This window comes from Varanus komodoensis, unplaced genomic scaffold, assembly GCF_004798865.1.
Source record: "Varanus komodoensis strain SLA01 unplaced genomic scaffold, ASM479886v1 scaffold1, whole genome shotgun sequence".
Lineage (NCBI taxonomy): Eukaryota > Metazoa > Chordata > Lepidosauria > Squamata > Varanidae > Varanus > Varanus komodoensis.
This window is the reverse complement of record NW_025335268.1, coordinates 47,021,853-47,043,709: the sequence shown is the minus strand read 5'-3', so window position 1 is coordinate 47,043,709 and position 21,857 is coordinate 47,021,853. Positions and strand designations below refer to the sequence as shown.

General features: G+C 43.5%; 1 protein-coding gene across 1 annotated transcript in view; it reads right to left on the bottom strand.

The window, feature by feature from the left end:
* Positions 1-245: 245 nt before the first annotated feature.
* Positions 246-21,857, bottom strand: part of STX7 (syntaxin 7) — a 29,368-nt gene continuing 7,756 nt past the window's right edge. Inside the window, exons 3-10 of the mRNA XM_044424425.1 lie at positions 16,246-16,315; positions 13,778-13,868; positions 11,933-12,070; positions 9,448-9,500; positions 7,787-7,877; positions 5,652-5,724; positions 4,405-4,487; positions 246-2,075 (exon numbers count right to left, since the gene is read on the bottom strand). Of these exons, the coding sequence (XP_044280360.1) occupies positions 1,983-2,075; positions 4,405-4,487; positions 5,652-5,724; positions 7,787-7,877; positions 9,448-9,500; positions 11,933-12,070; positions 13,778-13,868; positions 16,246-16,315 (692 nt within the window). The 3' untranslated portion in view covers positions 246-1,982. The remainder of the gene's footprint in view (positions 2,076-4,404; positions 4,488-5,651; positions 5,725-7,786; positions 7,878-9,447; positions 9,501-11,932; positions 12,071-13,777; positions 13,869-16,245; positions 16,316-21,857) is intronic.

Here is a 21,857-nt window from a genome sequence, read left to right as displayed (position 1 = left end):
TGCCCCATTGACATTGGCCAAACACTGCAGTGCAGGTAGAAAAGGCACACAAAGGCCTTAGCAATGCTTGGGAGCAGCAGCTGAGCCTTCAGGTCAAGCTTACGGGGTGCAGGATTGCAATCTGTACGTTCTTTCAACCAGATTATCTTTCTGCCTAAGATTAGTCCCTTTTAAATGCTAAGCTTTAAATTGATCAGTTAGATCTAAAAGTCGCAGATAAAGAGCCAAGGACAATCAGCAAAACATTCACTTTCAAAACTACTTTTATTTCAGTGATGGAATCCAAGTTTTAGTTAGTAGATACTTTTAGTTCCCCCCCACCCCCAAATCACAAGTCTCAAGAGCTTATCATGTAAACATCACTTCTCTATCAAACCGCTGTACAAAAATGTGTAAGACAGATAACATTTATACAGTACATTTTCATACCTTCATTAATGTATCTTTTTAAAAAAGCAAAATTGATTAGCTGGCAAATAATGTCCTATTTCTTTACAATCAAATACTACCTCAAAATGGTACAAAAATTAGAAGTCTTTAAAACCCTGAAGACTTAGGATAATTAAACTTTAATTATTCGGTAGTCAACGCTTTCAAAATGCTGTATATGGACATGATGGGGAAAGGAATTTGTTAAAAATGAAACACAGGGCATGCTTTTCATATGGGCTGCTGCTCTTTGCAATTCAAGTAGAACTAAATTTGGTTTTTTTTTGCTGATGACCACCTTAAGCCAATACAGACAAGATAGCAGGAAAGTCACTATGAGGTCTCCTTTTTAAGTAAGAGAAATACAGAGGCATCCCCAAGTCCCATCAGATTGTGGCCATGGAGCAGTGAGGGGCTGAGTCTTTCTCCTCTATCACATTCCTAATCTGTACAACTTTCTTCAACCTGGGCAGTGACAGGAGCCCTGCGGAGGCCAAGGAGAAAAGCCCACCGGTCCTAAGCTCCGTGACCTTATCGGATCATGAATCTCCTTCTGTCTCATCTAGCTGTGCCCTGACACACAAACTGTTTCCCAGTTATGTGTGCATAGATTATCAGATATTGAGATCAGAGGAAAGTGCAGAGCCAAATTTGCTGATCGTTAATTAAATTTGCCCATATACTTCAAATACCTAATGCATGCATACATTAAGGTGCAATCTTAGCTAATTTTAAATTTCTCCCCACGTCCTACCATTAAAGGTACACATAAACACACAGTCTACATGGATCAAACCCTTCTTGTTATCTGAGGCTATGCCAAGTTTGCTGATACCCAGTATCAGTTTTATATACCAAATACAGAGAAAGAGAAAGAGAGCAAAAGAGAAACTGCAGAATTAATCATCCAAAGGCTTTGGAAAGATTACCACAGAACAATTACTATCAACCTGCAGCAACCTGACTTACGCACAGATTGAACAGAGTGGTGAACAGATACTAATCGGTGGAATGATTCAATGGGACAGGATGTAGAGCATCTTGAGGAGGAGCTGCGATGTCAAATTTCCTTAGCACAGAGACAGCAACCGTGTCTGAAAGTGATTTATTCTAGTAAGTTACACTGCCCCTAAAAGGCTGTGGGTTAAATTGGAGTCTGACTTGTAGCCTGCTCACAAGTCCCTCCCCAAGGCCTTCAAGGAGCAGCTAAGTGACCTCGCCTTTGTGTGCAAAAAGCGCAACCTGCTTCATCCACAGGACACGACTCCAGGTGTGCAAACCTCATACCTGGTCATCTGTGCAACCTGGCCTGGAGGTAAAAAACAAGCAAAGAGAAAAGCAGGCACCATATAAGAAGCTGACTACACCTGGCAGGTTAAATGGTGGCTGTAAATTCAAATTAATCCTACTCTGCAAGCTGAAGGGGGAAAAGGACCTCCTGGATTAAAAATGCATGTTGTGAGAAAGCAGAAGTGATAAAGATGAACATGCCATTTACTGAACAGCTTTCATGGTGAGACATGGCTGGAAACCGTCCTGCATCCTTTAACACCTCATTTTAATGAGAGCCATATGATCAGGGCCAAGACAGTAACTCCCACAGCAAGTACAGCGATGATGATACACATTTTCTTGCGGGACTTGCGCTGGGGAGAAGCAAGCAAAGAAGAAATCATTAGTACAGTGATTCTGGAGCTTAGATCCACCCCCTCAGGATGAGCTGGGGCTCCTGTGATGGAGTATCCTTCATCCATGGGATCCTTTACACAGAAAACTACATATTGTTAGGAGAAGGGTTCTTGTCTAGCCATTTCCATTATAAGCTAGAGATTTCCACGTAGAGATTACTGTATGGAAGAGTATTCAAACATATAAGCCTTTACTTGTGGTCCCGGGGTAGGCAAGCTCGTTGCACTCCAGATGTTTTGGATTACAACTTCCCAAGCCTCAGCCAATCACTCTTAAAGTCTAGAGCAGTTCCATCAAGTCCAATGGAACTGGCAATTCTAGATAAATGTGTCCATTTAGGACTGCAGCAGTGGCCCTATTCACTTCAACGGCATTCGCAGGCTTTAACAATGCTTGCATTTCACTGTTGTAAAGGAGGCAGAATCAATCCCAAAATACTAACAGCACTTTTAAGTGAACTAGATCTTTTCGGTCTCTGGAACTAATAACTTTAATCTAGCAAGCAATGGTTTAACTCAGCAGGCCTAGTTTATGTATTAGGTAAGGTCAGCTCCAGTTCCCTGAACGGGAATCTGCCTCTCCCAGCTGGATGTCGCACCACAGCTCTCACTGGCAATGATATCCGGGAATGATGGGAGCCGTAGCTAAGCACATCTGGAGGGCACCAGGTTTGGGCAAGGTTGCATTTGGCAGGAGTTCTTGCCTTATTCACGCCTGCGGCAAAGACATCATTCATTTACTGCAGGCGGCAACATTCTTCCTCTTTCTCACGAGACAAGAGATGGCTGACTGTGATATCAACCATGGTAATTAAGCAAATTACACCAGCTCAAGGGTTTTAAAAGTGCATCAAAAACTGGGCACAGAAAAGCACCCTTTCACATTAAGCTGATGTTTTGACAAGAAGAAATATTGGGTGGAGACCAATTATTTTATTTGCAGGAATAATATAAACATTTAGCAATGCTATGTTACCACCAGGCAAGCAGCTTTCCATCCCATCCACCCCTGTAACTTCCTGGAGTGCTCTTGCAAACAGATCAAGCGAAGGCTTGGTGCTTCCGTGGTGTCCTGGAGGGCGGTTTCAGAAGGTGGTGCTGGGAATTCTAGCTCGCCTCCTAGACACTTCTGCCTGCAAATTCTCCAGCGCCTGCTTATGCTCCAAATGATTCAACCCATGCCTATGTATGCCATGGGTTGGGAAACTTGGGCAAGAAGATGCCGCTGCACTTGTGTCCTGCTTTTGAGAATCTCTGGGCAACTAGTGGGCCACTATGTGGCCAGAATGCCAGACTGGAGGGACCCTTTGTCCGATTCAGCATGGCTCGTCTTACGTTTCATCAGCGTCAGACGGTGTGGTAGACTGAAGCAGAGCCTGGCAGTGGCCAGTGCAAACTGAAGAGCCGTCTGGACCAGGTGCAGCTAGTGAGTGGGGCTAAACCTACCAGGTCCGCTTTTGAGCCTAACCTTATCTTTGGAAGTCCACATGACATGTAAAAACATTGTGCAGATGCTTTCACAGCTAGAGAAGGGTAGCTGCACCTGGCATCATACCAATGCTCTCACTATACTCATCCATTTTCTGGTCATGGCCAAGTTAGATTGCTGTAATACAACCTACATGGGGCTGTCTTGGAAGACTATCCAACTCTGGCTGGTACAAAAACTGGAGGCCAGGCTGTTGACATGATTCCCTGCAGTAAATGCATCACCTTGCAGAGCCTTTGTTGGCTTCATGTGTCTGAAAATGCAATTCCAAGTGACATGAACTCCTAAATGGTTTGACCTCAGAGGAACTGAATAACCCTCTGTAATATAAGCCTACCTCTTTGTTCAGACCTGTATCAGAGGTCCTTTTCTGGATCCCCCAAATTTCTGAGGCAAAGCAGCTCAGACAGGACCTTTTCTAGGGCCTAATGGGACCTTTTCTATTTTCAGTGTCCCATTTTCAGAAGTGTTATTCCCCCCATACCTTCAATGCTCACATTTTGAATGGCTGTGCTTTAAAATTCTCACTTATGGCTGTTTGTTTCTTCTTACAAATGTGATGTCTGCTTCTTTTCAAATATTATTGGTATTTTGTATATTGCTCCAGATTTTTATTCTTACAGAAGCAGAAAGTAAATATTTCATTAAAAATAAGCATCAAAAAGATGGACTCAAAAAGAGAGTCCCGTGGGACTCACATCATTGGCCACCAAGCAAATCCAAGTTCTCACTGTTTCATTTCTTAATACAATGGATTAAACCTTCCAACATAATCTTGTTGCTTCTGACCATATTTACCTGGTAATTTGCTGCACTAGCCAACTGCTGATTTGCTTGGTGAACGTGGACTTCAGCTGTTTCTACATTGGCTTCTATGCTATCTTTGGGATGAAGCAGAAAAACATTTTTTAAAAAAATCTATTTGCAAGCAGAACATAATCCTCAGATACCTAATGGCTGGAATATTACATGTTTCTACCTGTTCTGCAGCCATGATACAGAAACGATTTGGAGAGTAATTCCAGACACACTTATTTGAAAAAGAAATTAAAACCAATACAACCTAGAGGCAAACTACAGCTTACAAAGAACATGGGGATGCTGCTGAAAATGCGTAGTTCAACTTGACATGCTTGCCTTCCACACAGTATGCTTATGTCTTTACAAGGTGCATTCTCTGCTCTGCCCGGCAGCAGTCAAAAGAAGAGCAGAGGCAAAATTACACACAATGTCAGGACACAAGAAAGTTGCACTGGATGTTAGAATGGGTAATTGATGGCAAACGACTCAAAGGACAGGACTGCCATTTTCACCAGAAGCCCTCTGATTTTTTAAAATGTATTATTCTACCCCTAAGTAAATGCATTAGGATCTGAGAAACCTCTTCTTTCCCTTGCTTAAGACAGACATGTCAAAGATGACAGCAGAAGACATTTTCTAAATTAGGGTCATAACCAGCTTGTGGAAAGAGACTGTCCCTGGACAAATGTTACTACAATGAGCACTGTGTGGACCTCTGGATACTCACATTATTTCTTTAAAGTCACCCATCATGAATGCAGTTGCAAGATACAATTATAAAACTGTACTCTTAAGTACCTCCCCCTGTGCAACCTGTTACTTCGTTTACTTCTTTGTTCTGAATAGGATAAAGGGGCAGTCTCAGAAACGAGATGAAATGAGTCTAGGTATAGCTTCACTGGAATTTGAAAAGATGCTATAAACGATCTAACATGTTGTAGTACAAGAACTTTTAAATCCTAACACATCATACCCTCCCACGCATATTTCATGTCACATCTCTCTGAGTCTGAAGATTAAGTAGCGGCAGGAAAACTGATAACAACCAGAAAGTAAATAGGGATACTCAGATTCAGCCAAATTTCATCCTCCCTGTTTGTTAGGAAGATGCTAACTCTGTTATTTTCTTCAAATAGTTGCCAGATTTATACAAACAAATGCAATGAAACTGTTACATCCAAATGTGATATTAAAAAACAAAAACAGCTTTGCATGAAACTGTCTCAAAACACTGAAACACTTACCTATTACATCTCCTTGTTCATGAATCATCATTCCCAGATCTTTAAATATTTCATTTATGTCCAGAATGTCTGACTGTAAACAAAGAAATGTGTATTTACACATCATAATACTTAGCATAATTGTATAACAGTTGGAGTAGCAGGAATGGAAGAAAGGCAGGCTGAATGGAAGAGATACATGGTAAAATCCCTTGAAAGAGTAACAAGTCAAACACTTAAAAAAATCACCATGATACTTCTAAGATGCTTGCAAAGTAAATTGGACAACATACGCTTATGGAATTTAGGAGCTACAGGGTGAAAACAGGGATGAAGATTTTAATTAGGTAAAGCATAACCTAAGCAAACAGCATTTTAAAGCTGTTAAGCATTTTTAAATATATTTTTGTGATTAATTTAAAAAAAAAAAATCAAACTTCAAAGCAAGGCCAACCTCCCCAAAGAAATACAATAAAATAAAGTGTTACAGCTTTCTTATGTGAAATTTGTGCATTCAATCTATCAGATTGAATGCACATATACATTTATGTATAGCAAAATATACTGTTATTATCTCCTTTCCGTACCACCCAGTAGCTGATGCCCTCTGGACAGTTTACAACAATACATTAAAACAGTCAAACACCATTTCCCCCCAAAATACAGAAATTTTAAAAACAAATTAAAAACAACTGAAACAACACATGACTAGACCCATGAACACCTGGAATGGGCAATTCTCTCAGGCCCTCAAATAGCCATGCATGTTTTTAAATGCTGTGGCATAAAGGGCCATCTTAGACAGGTGCTGTCAAGTTGAAAAGGTTGGTGGCAGGTGGCCTCAGCGGGGAGATTATTCCAGTGCTGGGGGCTACCACTGAGAAAGTACCCCCCCCTTGTTGCTGTTCTCCAAGATTCCCTCAGAGCTGGTACTCAGAGTGGGATCAATGCCCAGGCTGATTGGCTTAGGAAAGGTGCTCTGTCCACTATCGCACTCCCAAACCATGAAGGGCATTATAGGTTAAAACCTGAACCCCTGAGTTGGATTCAGATGCATACAGGCAGTCAACGTAAGCAGGCCAGAACTGGTCTTATATGATCAGATCTACAAGTTCAAGAAACTAGTCTGGCTGCAGCAGTCTGTGAAAAATCCACCTTCTGAACAGTCTTCAAGAGCAGTCCCAATTATGGTGTATTGCAGCAATCTAAATTAGAGATTAAAGGTAAAGTAAAGGTAAAGGTTTCCCCTTGACGTGAAGTCCAGTCATGCCTGACTCTAGGGGGCGATGCTCAACTCCGTTTCTTAGCCGAGGGAGCCAGCGTTTGTCCACAGACAGTCTCCGTCATCATGTGGCCAGCATGACTAAACACCGAGGTGCACGGAACGCTGTTACCTGCCCACCAAAGTGGTACCTTTTTATCTACTTGCATTTGCATGGTTTCGAACTGCAAGGTTGTCAGGAGCTGGGACAGAGTATGGGAGCTCCCCACATTGTGCAGATTCGAACCGGCAACCTTTCGATCAACCAGCCCAGCAGCACAGCAGTTTAAACCACTGTGCCACCTGCAGTCCATTTAGAGATTACCAGGGTGCAAATTACTGAAATTAGGTTTCTAATCAGAGAGACAGGGAGAAATTAAACATGGGGTCAAGGACAGCTCCACGATTTCAGTCTTGCGTGACCTTGTTGAAGACATCATCCAGCCAAATCCTGCCTCTTAACTGTAGTAAATGAAGACCTCATTCTTCCAATGAAATCTAGAGCACCCACATGAAGTCGTCCTTTCCTCCTGGGGCAGTCTCCATGGAGTTACAGAAATTCCAGTCCTTTCGTTCAGGAATGTAATGGAGGAAGTTATAAAGAGGCAGTGATGAAGAGAAGTTATCAAGTTACCAGGACAAGGAGTTGTTTGATGCATGAGTTGTGGCCTCTACCTGGCATTCTGAAGGAAAGACACCTGGACCAGTGGTACCCCAACGAGGGAAGCGGCAACTTACAGACTTTGAAAGAAGGGCCAGTGTCACTGTTGTCCCACAGGAGCTGTGCAGATCAATGAACCCTGGCAGCAGGCACCACCAAGCACATGGCCAAATTAAGGGAAGAAAAATTCCGCTCTTGATCTCACCGCATCTCCCAGCCTTGCCCAGGGCTCACCTCAAGCTGTCTGATGGCAGACTCCCTCTCCTCAATGAGACGAAGGTCATCTTCTGTGATTTCTTCATCTTGTGCTTGTGTCTGAGGTTGGCTTTAAGTGAAGCACATAGTGTTATATATCACAACACTTCGCACCCAAAAGCGACAAATCTTCTTAACTCATTCAAAGCTGCTTCGTCGATAACATCAGGAACTTTATGAACTACCCTTGCACAATGCTGACAAAGCAACCTCAGACAGAGGTAGCAGGGTAATAATATTTTATAAATCTAACTGAACTTTGTAGGGGTTTCCAGGAAGAGAGTGAGAAAACTTCACAATGCAGTGGTTTGCCTCCTGGAGTCAGTTCACACATTAATATGCTCACTAGCTGGGAGTAAGTTCCTTTGGACACAGCAGGAATACACACCCCTGAATACAATACAACTCGTCAGGAGCTGGTGCAACAGGGGTTTTCTGATGGTTTTCCCTTCTGTTCCAGAGAAGCCTCTGTGTGCCCTGGCATTCTAAAAGCTTTCTAAAATTAGACTTTAACCAGTCCTGACATTCCATCTAGATTTTGTCAATTAATGTTCTTGAGTATGACCCACTTTTAAAATTAACCCCCTTACAACACTACACAGATTGGCTGGGGCATTACAGAAGAACATATTGTGGTTAATTCTCATCGTAGCCACAATTTCATTAAATTCAGTTGAAGTACCGCAGTGAAACTGGTTTAAGACAGTAGCCATGCGCTCCTTGCCTTGGCTTTTAGGATCCCGAAGCAACAGAGATCCCCGGTGAGATCATAAAAGGCAGGATATAATGCTGTTGACCTGCTGGTGGGGTCCACCACCACTTCTGTGTCATGAGCAGCCAGCCCCACCAATTCCCTTCTGAAGGTGACATCCCTCACTTCCAGAAGAGTGACTACGTGCTTTCGGGGCAAGCCCTGAAACAAGCAGAAACGCTCGTTCTGGAAGGAGGTAGGTCAGGAAAATGCCTTTATTTGAGCCCAACTGGATACTACGTCTAACCCTGCACTGCCATCCGGACTGCACAGGAAATGATTAAAGCAGAAGATCAAAGCAGGAACAACTAGACTGAAAGCAGGTCCCCATTACTGGTGGTCTCCAAAGGCTGGTTTGTTTGCTTGCTCGCAAGAGCCAAGGATTCCTCTACAAAGACAGAGGCTCTCCTTTCTCCTACCCCACCAACCCATGAGTTCTTGCTGTGTGCAAGAAAGGATTCAGGGCGGGAGGTAGTCTCTTGGGCTTGCCACAGTCTTACAAGCTCTTTGCAAACTGCAGACAACACCGATGGGGCAGAGATCTTTCACCCTGGCAAGCAGGGATGGAACAGCTGCCATCAGCAACAGGTTTGTGGACTTCTGACCAGCACACTCTTAGACACAATGAGCGAACGTCAGTAATGCAACTCAGAGAAAACAGAACAATTATTTAAGAAACAGGGTGACAGATACTTCTAGCAGAACCACAACAATCACCATGTTTTAGGAATCAAAGCTTCACACCATTGCACCACACACAGAGTTTAGACAGTTCTGTGGTATTACTTTCTAGTGTTTCAAGAACTTATGACAATATAATTAACTCTGGGCTTTCACTTATTTTAGGTTCCACAAGTGGAAAATTGTCCACTTTTACAGCACTTCTTACCTGTCCCAAGACACCAGTGTTCCTTCTCTGAAGCTGTCCTCTGGGGCACCACCCTATAAAGTTATGAGATGGAAAAACATGTAACTTTGCTTTTGGGCACAGGGTATTAAATATTGTTTAACTGCGGGGTGGAAATAGATGGGGAAGTTGGATCTGTCCAGTTGGTACTGCCAGGAGTTACATCCTGGCAGTACCAAAATTGGATCATGTCTGTAACTGCTTGCTATCGGGCTGCTCCTGCACAGCCAGCATCTCTCAACATGCTTAATACCGAAACTGGAGCTCAAAGGAAACAGTGTAGGAAACACAGGAAGCTGCCATGTACCAGTTCAGGTTCATCTAGCCCAGGGTCCTCAAACTTTTTGAACAGGGGGCCAGTTGAAAGGTGCTGGCAATGGGCGCACGCCGCCAAGGCAGTGCAGGCGGGGGGCGCAGGCCAGGGGGGTGCATGCGCGTGTGGCAAGGCAGGGGTGTGCATGTGTGCACAGAGATCGTTTTCTCAGAGCAAGTCCAAAACAATCTTCTTGCAAGCAAGCCGGCGCCTTGCCCTGTGCACGGCGAGTCGCCAGCTTGCTCACAAGGAGATCCTTTTCTCCAAGTAAGTCCAAAATTATCTCCTTGCGAGCAAGCCGGCACCTCAGCATGGCATGCGCATGTGCGTGGTGAGCTATGGCAGGCCGGATAAATGGGCATGGCAGGCCGGATCCAGCCCATGGACCGTAGTTTGATTACCCATGGTCTAGCCCCATATTGTTGATGCTGACTGGCAGCAGCTTGCCAGGTTCTCAGGCAGGACTTTTTCCAGCCCTCTCTGGAATGGGACCTGGTACCTTGTGTGTGCAAAGCATGTGCTTTACCACTGCGCTCTTGGATTGTTGGCCCTTGCTTACTATTGAACTCAAAAGCAGACCAAAAGAGCATGGAGAAACAGCAAGCAGAAATGGGAGGGCAACACAGGGCAAGGACTCAGGGAAAGCTTTAGATGGGGTGTGTGGACAAATTGGATGCCTGACCAATCCAGGCCAGGCAAGATTGTTCTGCTAATAGGACAAGATGGAAGACACTCAGATGCAGTGGCTTAGGAGCTTCAATTAATTTATGGAGCATTGCAGAAGCAAGGTTTCTTGTCCTCTCCTGTCTCCACAGCCACTGAAATGCCTTTCTGAAGGGTTGGGAGACTTTCCTGATCGAGGAAGGATGGGGGTAGAGGGCTCTAAATGTAGGCAAATCCCTCCTCTCCCAGCAACCATCCAGGATCCCATTGCACACTGTTGAAAAAGGCTCTCCAACCATCCCTAAAGGATTTCTGTGGGCCACAGGAGGTGAACGGAACAGGAAACCTTTAAGTTAGCATGTCTCATGATTCAAGCCATTGTGCTTCCAAGGCCTGGAAAAGAAGCAGGTACACAAATTCAGTAGTAGTATTTATAGATTCTCTGCTGAGCACGTACTCTTACTTAACAAAGAAACTGGCAGAAAACTGAATATGTTTACACAGGTTCCTGCTAGCAATTAAGTGGACAGCTGTGTGTTTAAATATCTACTTAAGCAAATATCACTGTATTTCAACACAAGCATATATGCCCCAAACCATGGCACAGAATGTGAGGCTGCTAACTGGCTGTTCTGGGTTCAATATGCTATTGAACTCCAAGTCTACCTTGGGCTAATTTAGCACCTGGACACAGAAGAATCCTGCTGACTTTCACTTCCCCACAATCAAAGGGATTCACCAGTACACCCTTCCCTTGTGGCCCTGGGAAATATCATCTGATGTTTGACAAACTGCAAGTGAATAGAAATCTTGCACATCACTGACTCCATTAGTATTTCCCCTGCATCCCAAAAATATAAATCATAGTGAAATCAGAGTATTACTAGGGTAGAGAAATAGTGTAGTCTCCCAATATTTCCACATCTTCTAACAGTGAACATGCCCACTTCAGCACGGGTTGGGCTAACACCTAGGCTGATACAGATAAACCTTCAAGCAAGATTACACCAATGCTGTACCTTCCTCATCCAGGTACAGTCATGCCTGTACATTCAATCCCCCCAAGGTGTGGTCCCTCCCATGGAGCACCTGAGGGAGACCGGTCTACTCGATTCATGAGGGGGTGCCCCACATTACTGGGAAAGGGCAGCTGCAAAACTGTGTTCCTCAGATTACGCCAGAATAGGCTTCCAGGGTACTGACTGCAAAGTTTTGTGCAGATTAGGGCAATATGCCACCTAGTAACTAAAGATGGTATTGCGGGCTTCAAAACAGACACATCAATTAAAATGAACGAGTGTGTGTGTACGCGCATGTGTTTAAAAGAATACCACTGAGGTGCACAACTTGATAATCCTCTTAAATATGCGTACCAGGTGTTGGGTGTCTAGGATTCCCAGTTGTGGGGCTAGCTATAGTACTATCTGGCAGACAGCATCCATTATCTTCATTATCATTCACAGGTAAAACAGCAAGTGGGCATAAACTTACTGATACTCTAGAGCTGGCTCGCACTCTGGCTACAAATTCTCTCTCTTTCTCAGCAGCTTGTCTTTGGACCCGCTGGAAGTTTGTAAGTGATGTAGTAAACTCATTCACAAGTCGGTCCTTCTGTATTTTTCTTTGACGCTAAAGGGCAAAAGAAAAAGGGAGTAGGGAAGGAGGGAAAGAACATCTGGTAAAGCAAAATACTCTTATTGCAAAGCAGTTCTTCAACTGATCAGTTAAAGCTTTGGAAAATGTCTCTCTCTGTGTGTTCAATGCAGGAAGTTGGCCAGCTCTGCATGAAGAAACAGCCTATACAATTCCATGTTTAATTCCACTGCAGATCAGTTTACATCTTTAGCACATGCATCAACTAGACAGAAGATATGCCCCTTAAGCCATTTGGGCAAAATATTCCATACATCCTTCCCTTGTTCCTCCTCCCACTATACAGTCAGATCGGAACAGCTATGGCAACTATTACTTTTGAACACTTATTTAGAGTTTGCACAACTAGGTGGACATGGATAGTACATTTGAGTCCTAGCATATCAGACCAAACATATATTTTGTGATTTTGCACCCGGCTTTTCCCGAAAATAAAGCTGCAGAAGTGATCCTCAATAACCTTGTGGCATATACCCAGCCTAGTGTAACTATCAGCAGGGCGAAACACCTACTTAAACAGTCACACACGATGTGCCAGCCTCTACCCAACACTGGCTCCTGCTTTCTTGCAGAGAGTCACGAAATCTGAAAAAGGTACGGAACTGAGCAGCAGCTCCTGCTGAGCAGTGGTGATGAGCTCTGTGGATGAGGTTGTGCTGAACGCCTAACAACCTCTGCACTTAAACAAAACAAACATGAAGAGTGTGTAAATCCTTGCCGTAAGTTCAGGCACGAGCACTCTAACCTGGATGTAGAGGGAGAGAATGGACACGCACTTATCACCCCTGCAACACTACTTCAGGACTCAAATTTAAGGATGATGCCTTTTAGCACAAACAGCCCTCCAGTCAGAGTGGTTAGGTGGCAAATCATTTCCCCCCAGAGTCATAGCAAATGAACGTCACAATTCGTACCATGACACAAAACGTGTTCTAAGATGCAAATGGGCAACTTCAGAGGGACCGGGGGCCAATTTACATGCAGGGAAGCAAGATCACACTGGTGGAAGCAATTTTGTAATGAAGTAAGTCCTGTGCTCCTTTTGCTTTAAAGCAAAAAAGCAGATGTTTTTCTTCACTTCCAGAAACTTCCAATAGTAGCGGCAATTTGGTGGTGTGCAAGCCATGGGGGGGGGGAGCAGGTGTCACAAAAAGGGGGTGGGAGGTCCACATGTAGCCAACAGACCATGAGCTACCTAGCCCTACTCTAACAGTAATGGCACACGCTTCCAGTGGGACTTTTTTCCAGTTTGAGCTTTCCTCCCCACATACACAGACACCCCCCCCCCAACCTATATTCTTTATGGAACAAAAGCATCTATTGCAAAGAATGAAATGCCTGTTAAATACATTAATTTTGCATGCAATGCTATGTATGCACGCTCAGTTTAAACAGAAAGCTTGCAATTCTGCACATATTCAGGCTGCTTAACCCTCATTAAAGTCAACAGAATTCCGGATTTCAGTCAATGTGATTAAAATAATCATAATCCAAGTGCCTGCACCAAAATAAAACGTATAATCCTCATATTTCAGAAATTCTTGCCCTCTTAATTATATTCCAATGATTACCAGTAGTATATTTGGCTTGCTATGCCTGAGGCATCAACACTTGCAAACACACGCTGGAAAAATGAAAACAGTTTTAAGACAAAACATGGAATCTGTCTTTTATATTGTATACCTGTTCAGTTATTGAAGGCAGCAGTCCAAACTCTTTAATGTATTTGTCTGTCTCTTTGGCAAGTTGGTTTGTGTACTGCTGCTTTTGTTGCCTGCAAGCAGAAAGTTACAGTTCAGCAACTGCATTGCTTTACTCACTGCATTACTTCACCAACATTATAGCTTTGTAGTTCCCTCATCTTTTGAGGGAAGAGCCTTACTGGATAGCTGCAAAGTGACTACTAAAGAGCTTTGCGGCTGTATAGCAAAACTGATTTGAAAATGATTACTAATCTCAGTTCCATGGAAGCCGAGAAAAAGAATTATAAGGGGCAGAATCAGATTCCAGGCACTGTCAACATTTGTGTAACTACTGACAAAAGCTTCAATAGAATGGGCACAAAAAGTAGATGAAATAGTTTATATATGACAAGGATCGAATGATCTAGGGAGGTTGTGGCCTCTCTCACACTGGAGCCATTTAAAATGCAGCTGGACACTCATCTGAGAGAGATGGTTTAACTTGGACTCCTGCACTGAGCAGGGGCTTGGAACCGATGGCTTTCTCGACCTCTTCCAACTCTACTATTCTGTAATTCTGTGCGTCTATGAAATATACATGCTTACCTGGGAGAAAGCATTTTAAAAGCCAAATCAAACCCACAGCATGAAAATTCAGTGCTGAGGGAGGTTTACAGATTCTTTTCATATATAAAGAGGATAAGAATAAAAAACCTCTTTTTCAGCAATGATGAGCACAAGTTTCTCTTTAAATAAAAAAAGCATATTTCCATAGTAAATGATGCTTGGAGAATCTTTGCTGTGTTCAATGACCAAAAGAGTGCTTCCATCTATTACAAGGATGAAGTGAGGAAAGAGTGGGATGGTTAATCCACAAGGGGTTCTGAAGCCCTGTTATTTAACAATAGCAATAATAGAAAAGTTCATTTCCTCCCTCTACACCAAGATTAAGCTGCTGAAATGAAGAAAGCTAAAGGGAGAAGCTGGAGTACGTTTGTGTATATAAGGACTGCAGGTATAATCCTGGCACTGAAACCAATTCCTTGGCTGATCTTGTGCTCACAGGCCACCTGCCCTTAATTTTAAACGTGCGCCTGCCTATTCCTGGTCTAGAGTTTATCTCCTGCTGCTATCAAAGAGAAAGCCTACCAGACAACAAGTCCAAAGTGCATGTTTTGTGCTTCAAACAAAAGGCACTGATGTTCATCTGACCAAGGCGTTGGCAACCAGGTCCACGTGGCAATCAGTGGGCATTCTTGGGGTAGCACAAGGATTCAAATTCCAGGCCCATTCTTCACTAAGCCTTCAGCTCAATAGAAAGGATCCAACAGTGTCTGGCTACTAGCCTGATTTACACCCCTCTAGCAGAAACCAACTCTATAGAGTTTCCCAGTGGTATACCAATAAGGCTATCATAATTCATAGCTATTTCTCCCCTTAAAATTAGGGCAATAATGATGCAAAACACCAATATGACCACTATCTTTAATATAATGATTTTACCATCAATCAAAAACTCCAGATGTGTGATTGCATACAACTCTCATCTGCACCCTTTCCAGATGGATCAGTGATACCTACCAAGAAGACTTAACAACAAGGATGCATCTCCACTTCCGGATAGCAGTGTGTGAGGAATCTGGTTTGGGAGCAAGAATCTGTTGGAATTCCTCAGCTCAGCTCCTTAGACTCCATCCCGCTTTCTGTCTTCCCTAAGTCGGCCTCACAACAAGTGTTTATGAGGGTGTCCAGCAGGAGGCAAGTCCCAGTGAGCCGGTGAGAGGGGCTCGTGCACAAGCTGCCTACACGCCAGTCCCACTGTGCAAGCAGAGTTTTGCTTCTGCACTTTACATACTTAGTGCAAAGAACTGCACACGCTGAATACACAGCACCAAGAATCGTGTACTTTGCACAAAGAAGCCGCTAGCATTTCTTAGCATCTGCAGACTTAATCTCAGCTTGGCTCAGTTCCTGGGTAGGGCTGAGCACAAGAAAGAAGTCCAGCAAGCACGAGAGAGACAGATTCCTCACCATCCCTACTTCCTCCCTCCCTTTGTTATATTTTGCCTCACATTCCTCCTTTCCATTTTAAGTTTTATTGCATATTTACATGAGTTTTCAACTCATGAGCAGCTGGACTGCTGCTCAGCCTTAACTGAAGCCATTGCCGAAATGTCAGCAGGCAGCAAATATGACAGTGATGTGAACATTTTAAGACAAGTCAGTAGAGCAGCCTCTGCTGTCTTTCTTTCTTCTCCTTTCCAACACCATCTGGGTGCTTAACACTGCCAACAGTGTTACTTGGGAGGATTCAAAAGTCAACATACAAATAAGTGGTGGCTTATCCCTTCCCCCAGTTTTGTTCTCAAAGGTTTTGAAGATGCTGAGCACTTTGGTGAGATACCAACACCTACTGAGAAGGATATCTACAATGCAGTTAAATGAAAGGTCATCCCGTGAAGCACTTACAGCTGTTGCCGCAATTCATGTGTGTCTTGTGGTGTTCCAAGTTGATTCAGTACTCTTTGTATTTCCGCAGCTGTTTGCAAAGAGGAAGAGAGGTTTTTTGTAAATGATACATATCCACCACAATTTCATGCATTTCTAATTGACAATTCAGAAACATATACCAGTTGACAGAGCTGCGGTAGGTCAAATTCAGCACAGCTATCAAAGATATAGAAGCTCATACCAGAAATCAGATCAGGGTACGGCTGAAAACTAAAGCCTTTCAAACCACATTTTAAAAATTTGAACATTTTAAATAGTATGAATGTAATACAAATGAGAGTAGTTCTGTTTAAGCACATGCCTATGCTAATTTAAACAGAGAAACATGTACAATTTTCAGAGCCTTAGAACATTCAGATCAAGAATTCAGAAAACAAATTAAACTTTCCTGCTCTGTGGGTACAATACCTATTCAGACAAATACATTTCAGCAAGAAAGACACAACAAAAAGGCAATTTAGGCAGAAGTTTTTCCACGTAATTAAGTTTGGCATGAAGCCACCAGCACTGCACTTATCCATGGGCCAAAATGCTGCTAGCACACCTAGCAGGCTTAGCAGATGGCATGTTCCATAACCAGGATTAGTGCAAATTTGGCCAGGCTGACAATCTCACCAATTTTGATTTAAACCTATACGGCAAAAGAAATGAACAAGTCCTCCTCCTATTCTTTCATGTGTGTTATCCATAAGGTAACCTGCTTTCTGGGTTCAGTGTTATCCATAAGGTAACCTGCTTTCTGGGTTCAGTGTTATCCATAAGGTAACCTGCTTTCTGGGTTCAGTGTTCATGTCCAGGAAGTTAATGTTCAGGGAGTCAGTCACCTAGTCAAGATCTACTTAGACTTATGCAGTAATAAGCCAAAGGATAATACAATGTAGTGGATTTCTGTCTAACCAAGGATGATAAACCTCCAACCCTCAGCCCAATTTCATGAGAACATCAGAGGGTTTCATAAGCCCTCTGCATGTAATTTGTTCAGATATCTGGAAAAAGTAATCCCTTCCTCTCTAGGAAGCAGAGAATGGGAGATGGCAGAAAAAGGAAAAGTAGTGATCCACATTTGGTTTTGGTGCTGCCCACCATTTACTTATGGATCCCAAAAGATGACCCACGAGGGTGTGCACATCTTAACAGGAAAGGGGCTGCCCATTCCTGAACTACTGCAACCAATGCATGTACCACTGGAAAGAAAAGCACCAGCAAATAATGACCACTGAACTACACAGAATCACAGGTTCTGCTGAAGAGTTTCTTAAAAAAAGAAGCATAAAACTCCTGTCAGCTTAACAAAATGAAAGGTTAGCTTGTGTGTGCATGCGTGTGTTGGTCTTCCATGCATTAGCTCTGTTCTTGTCTTCAGCTCCACATCTAAAAGCAGAGCAAAGCACAGGATCATGCCTACTAGCTCTTATCCCATCATCCAGAGATGCTGTGAGCTGTCCAGAGAGCTTGGACTGTTGGGCAGGATGGAAATAAATAAATCCTACTCTTCTGTTGCAAAAGTGAAAAAGGACTGTATGTGGACATTGCCTGTACCTGTAACTTGGAACCCTGGCCGTGTGTACGAGGATTCTTGATCACATGAACAGCTGTGTGCGCGCAGAGCTCATGCTCCCCTGCAGCCACATGAGGGTAGGGCACCAACGTGATCATTCCCTTTAAGTGTTCACTCAGTGTGTGCAGCTGAAGGTGAGAAAGGAGCTAGCATGTTTAGTTCACCATCTAATGATGGTTCCCTGAGAACACAGTTCTCTCAACCAAGCCTCACAATTGATCAGGGTCTGAACCCAGGCTTCCTACACACTAGCTATTCTATTAGTAAAACATGACAGAACTCAGTTAACTACAGAGAATGTACACTACTGGTTGACTAACTAACTTTTTAATATGCTCAAGAACATGTTTGCTTGGCATTGCAAACAGGGCAATTACATCTTCACTGGGAATTCAAATTCAAATTTCAGAGGACACTGAATATAGAATAAACCATCAGGTGAAAGCCCTCTGTTCTGTCTTGTTCTCCCAAGTTGTATAAGCTTAGTTAATATATATTTAAGGAGGATTTCAGTGGCTACCCATAATTCAGGTTACTTTAGGGCTCAATTTTATCTACTTTTAAAATGGTTAATGAAATCAGGGAGTCATCTGTCCTGAAACAAAAGAATGGATAGGTAGGCAGCAAGGAACCAAGATTAGATTCACAATAAATTGATATTCTCAGTAAATTTGCACAAGGTACTTCATTTAGTTTTTAGAGACTGAACTTTGAGATGTCAGATAAAAGCTATTCTAGAGTAGCTTTACTGAAGTCAATGGTCCTGATATAGACTATTTACAGACTGAAATAGTCTGGATCAGAATCACTGACTTAAATAACTGAATCAAATGTGGTCAGGGTTGGGATATAGAAACCTGACACATCTTAGGGAGGAATGCCATCTGCTGGCCATCCTGACAGACAGAAGCCACCTAAACCAGCAATATCAGACTACTAGAAACTCCTTCTGTGAAGCTACTTTATTGCAAATGCTGATAAATCCCAACACAATACACACACACACACACCAGTAGTTCGTTCACATCTACATTACGTACCTAATGAACACCACCAAGGGTTTCAACTACATTCCAGATGTTAGTTGCATGCTGAAAATGTACTGACTAAAATGGCAGAATGATTGCCCTTGATTCTTCAGTAGCTGTAGTTAACGCTTTTCATGTAGTAAATCAAATAGTCCATGAAAACCATCTTCGCAATTCAGTCAGAGCAGATCAGAATAACTGGAAAACTTGGGGTGATTAGGGGTTTTTTTTGAGGCAATTGCCTCTCAAAGCAAGTTATCAGTCATATTTTCACATCTTGCTTCAGATTTTGCTGTTGTCATTCTAGTCCCTGATGCTAATTCTACAGTTTTTGATATTGTTTCATGTAACAATGATAGCCACAATGCCATCTGGAGGATGCAATGAGAAAAATATCCAAGTTTCGGTGTGAAGAGAACAGATACGACCACGGAACAGCATCCCTACTGTCCTGTTTTGTGTTTTCCTTTATTTATCCTCACAGCTCTATAAAAAGAAAACACATCAGCTCAAACAAGTTCTGGACCTTCTTTTTCACCTCAGGTATAAGTCAAGAATACACAAAAGTGGCCAATGGTTTCTTGTCCTCTATAGGGAACCTCCAAGTGACAGTGTATTCAGAGCATGAGACATCTGGAAGTCAGGCACAGACCAGCAATGTCCTCACTGATCTCAGCCAAGAGCGGCAGCCACAGAGCAACCTCATACAGTATTTTGTCATAGCCCAGGTATCTCTTCCATGCAAACTGCTTTCTCCAATTTCCTTTTCCAGTCTAGCAATACCCGTAAGTGGTAGGCTTCCCTGCAGATCAAAGGTGGGCAACTCAGGAAACCCTTGTGTCTCCCACCATCACCGGTCTTAAGGCACAAGATGCAGTCACTGCCAGCTCTGAATTTGTTGCTGTGGCATCAGTGACAAAATAATCTGTAGTCTGCTGCCAAAACCATGACAGTGCCCTAGTACAGTCAAATTATCTTTACAATAAGGGTGTGTCGAACTGGCCAATGGAAGGTCCAAAGTTGCCTGTCCCAAGAAAAACAAACACAGCCAATTGTATATTTGCAAATTTTACTGGGCCACCATTTCCCCTCTAGTCTAGCTGTCCATGCATATTGTTGTTAGACCCCGCAGGCAAAACAATGCCATCAGTTCACGCATCTTGCCTTGTATGGAGGTTTTCCTTCATTTACCACTGATGAATGGCTGTTTCAGCATTACTTACTGGCTGAAAAGCTCCCACAAATCATTATTTTAGAATGTGAGAAGAACTATGCTGGATCAGGCCAAGGGTCCATCTAGTTCTGAATTATGTTCACGCAGTGGACAACCAGCTCCCCGCAGGAAACCCACAAGCAGGAAAAGGGAGCAACAGCACCCTCCTTCCTAAGTTCTCCAGCAGCTGGGACACATGGACACCCTGCCTCTGGTGCTGAAGGCAGCACAGCCCTCGATGGCCTTCTCCTCCGTGAATTTATCCAATCCCCTGTAAAGCCCTCCAACATCATGGCCCTTACTACTTCTTGGGGAGGTGAACTGCATCGTTTAGCTTTACACTGTGTGAAGACAAATGCATTGTATGAAGAACTTGCATGCAGCAATTTAAAAAACTAGCTCCTAATTTAAATTGCTGGGCTTGGATGAAACATGAGTGATGTGGCTCTGTTTACTGGGTGTTAACTTGAGATGGTGCTGCTCTCTGTGCTAAGCAAACTATATTAGGTAGAGTAGGAGGAAGATGGTGGAATACAGGAAGTGTTCGCCTACAGTCCAATTATAGGGCTTACCCCATTGTGATAAGGAAACTGCTCTCTGCCCATTAGCCGTCGAGCAGGTGTGGCAAGCCTCTGCTCCAGTGGCACGTACACCAGGAAACTATGCATTAAGTGAGGAAAGCCCTGCCTCCTATCTTCTTGCAGAGAAGATTGCAACTGTTAAGCCCAGCTTCAAAGAAAATAAACAGCATGCAAATTGCAAAGTCAGGAGGGCAGAAAAGAAAGAGGCTGGAAGGCCTCACTTTGCCAAGATGAAAACTCTGCCCCAAAGAGAGTTCTTGAATGTTTAACAATAGCACAAAAGGGGGTGCCCAGCAGCCAGAACCCCTCTGAGATGACCTACTGACTCTCTTTCTGCCATACCACTAATTACACCAGGAGCTGCTTTCAAGCCCTAAATTGACACATACCACACATCATACACTACCCCGAATCACCACTGCTTTTCATTTCTACAGCCACAAGAAGCAAAAGAATCAACCCCTTAAAATGCTGACTTTTTCAAGTCACAACACACACCACCTCCAAGGATATCTGGAGTGAGGACCAAGTAGCTAAAGTGCTTCTGTGTCATCAACTTGCCATTACCCCATTAAACTGAAAGCTGTTTTGCTATTCTTTCACCTCCCAGAGAAACAATCCAGGGTGTGCCACTAGTAGTCCTCCACAGTGTTTTAGCTGACTGCTTCCATCAGCCCTAATTAGCAAAGTCACTGGTGAGGGATGACAGGAGTCATGGGCCAAAGCATCTGGATGGCCACAAGTTCACCACCACTGTTATCCTGGTCCCAGATTTCAGGTCAGTTCAGCAGGTTCCGGTCTAGGGTGTTGGTCTTCTACCCCATAATGAATAACAGGCATTACGCAAAACCACCACTAGCAACTGTAAGACCCAAGACAGCAAGGTACGGTTTGCAGACTTTTAGTAAGCAGCTTTGGGTGCAGTCAATGATAAAAAGTGACTTGGGTCCAGAGATATGTTATACAAGAGGAAAGGCATGTTCCCTTGCACCAGGCAGTTCCACCAAATCTACAATTTTCCTGTGCTGCAGTAGCACCCCATACCCCATCCCAGAGCCATGGCAGGTGTGCCACTGAACCTCAGGAGAACAACTGGAGCAGGGGGCACAAGGGGTGCAGTGGCACAGAAGAGCCCCAAAGCTCCTTTGCACAAGCAGAGCTCCACTCTGGATTTAATCATGCCGCTCATC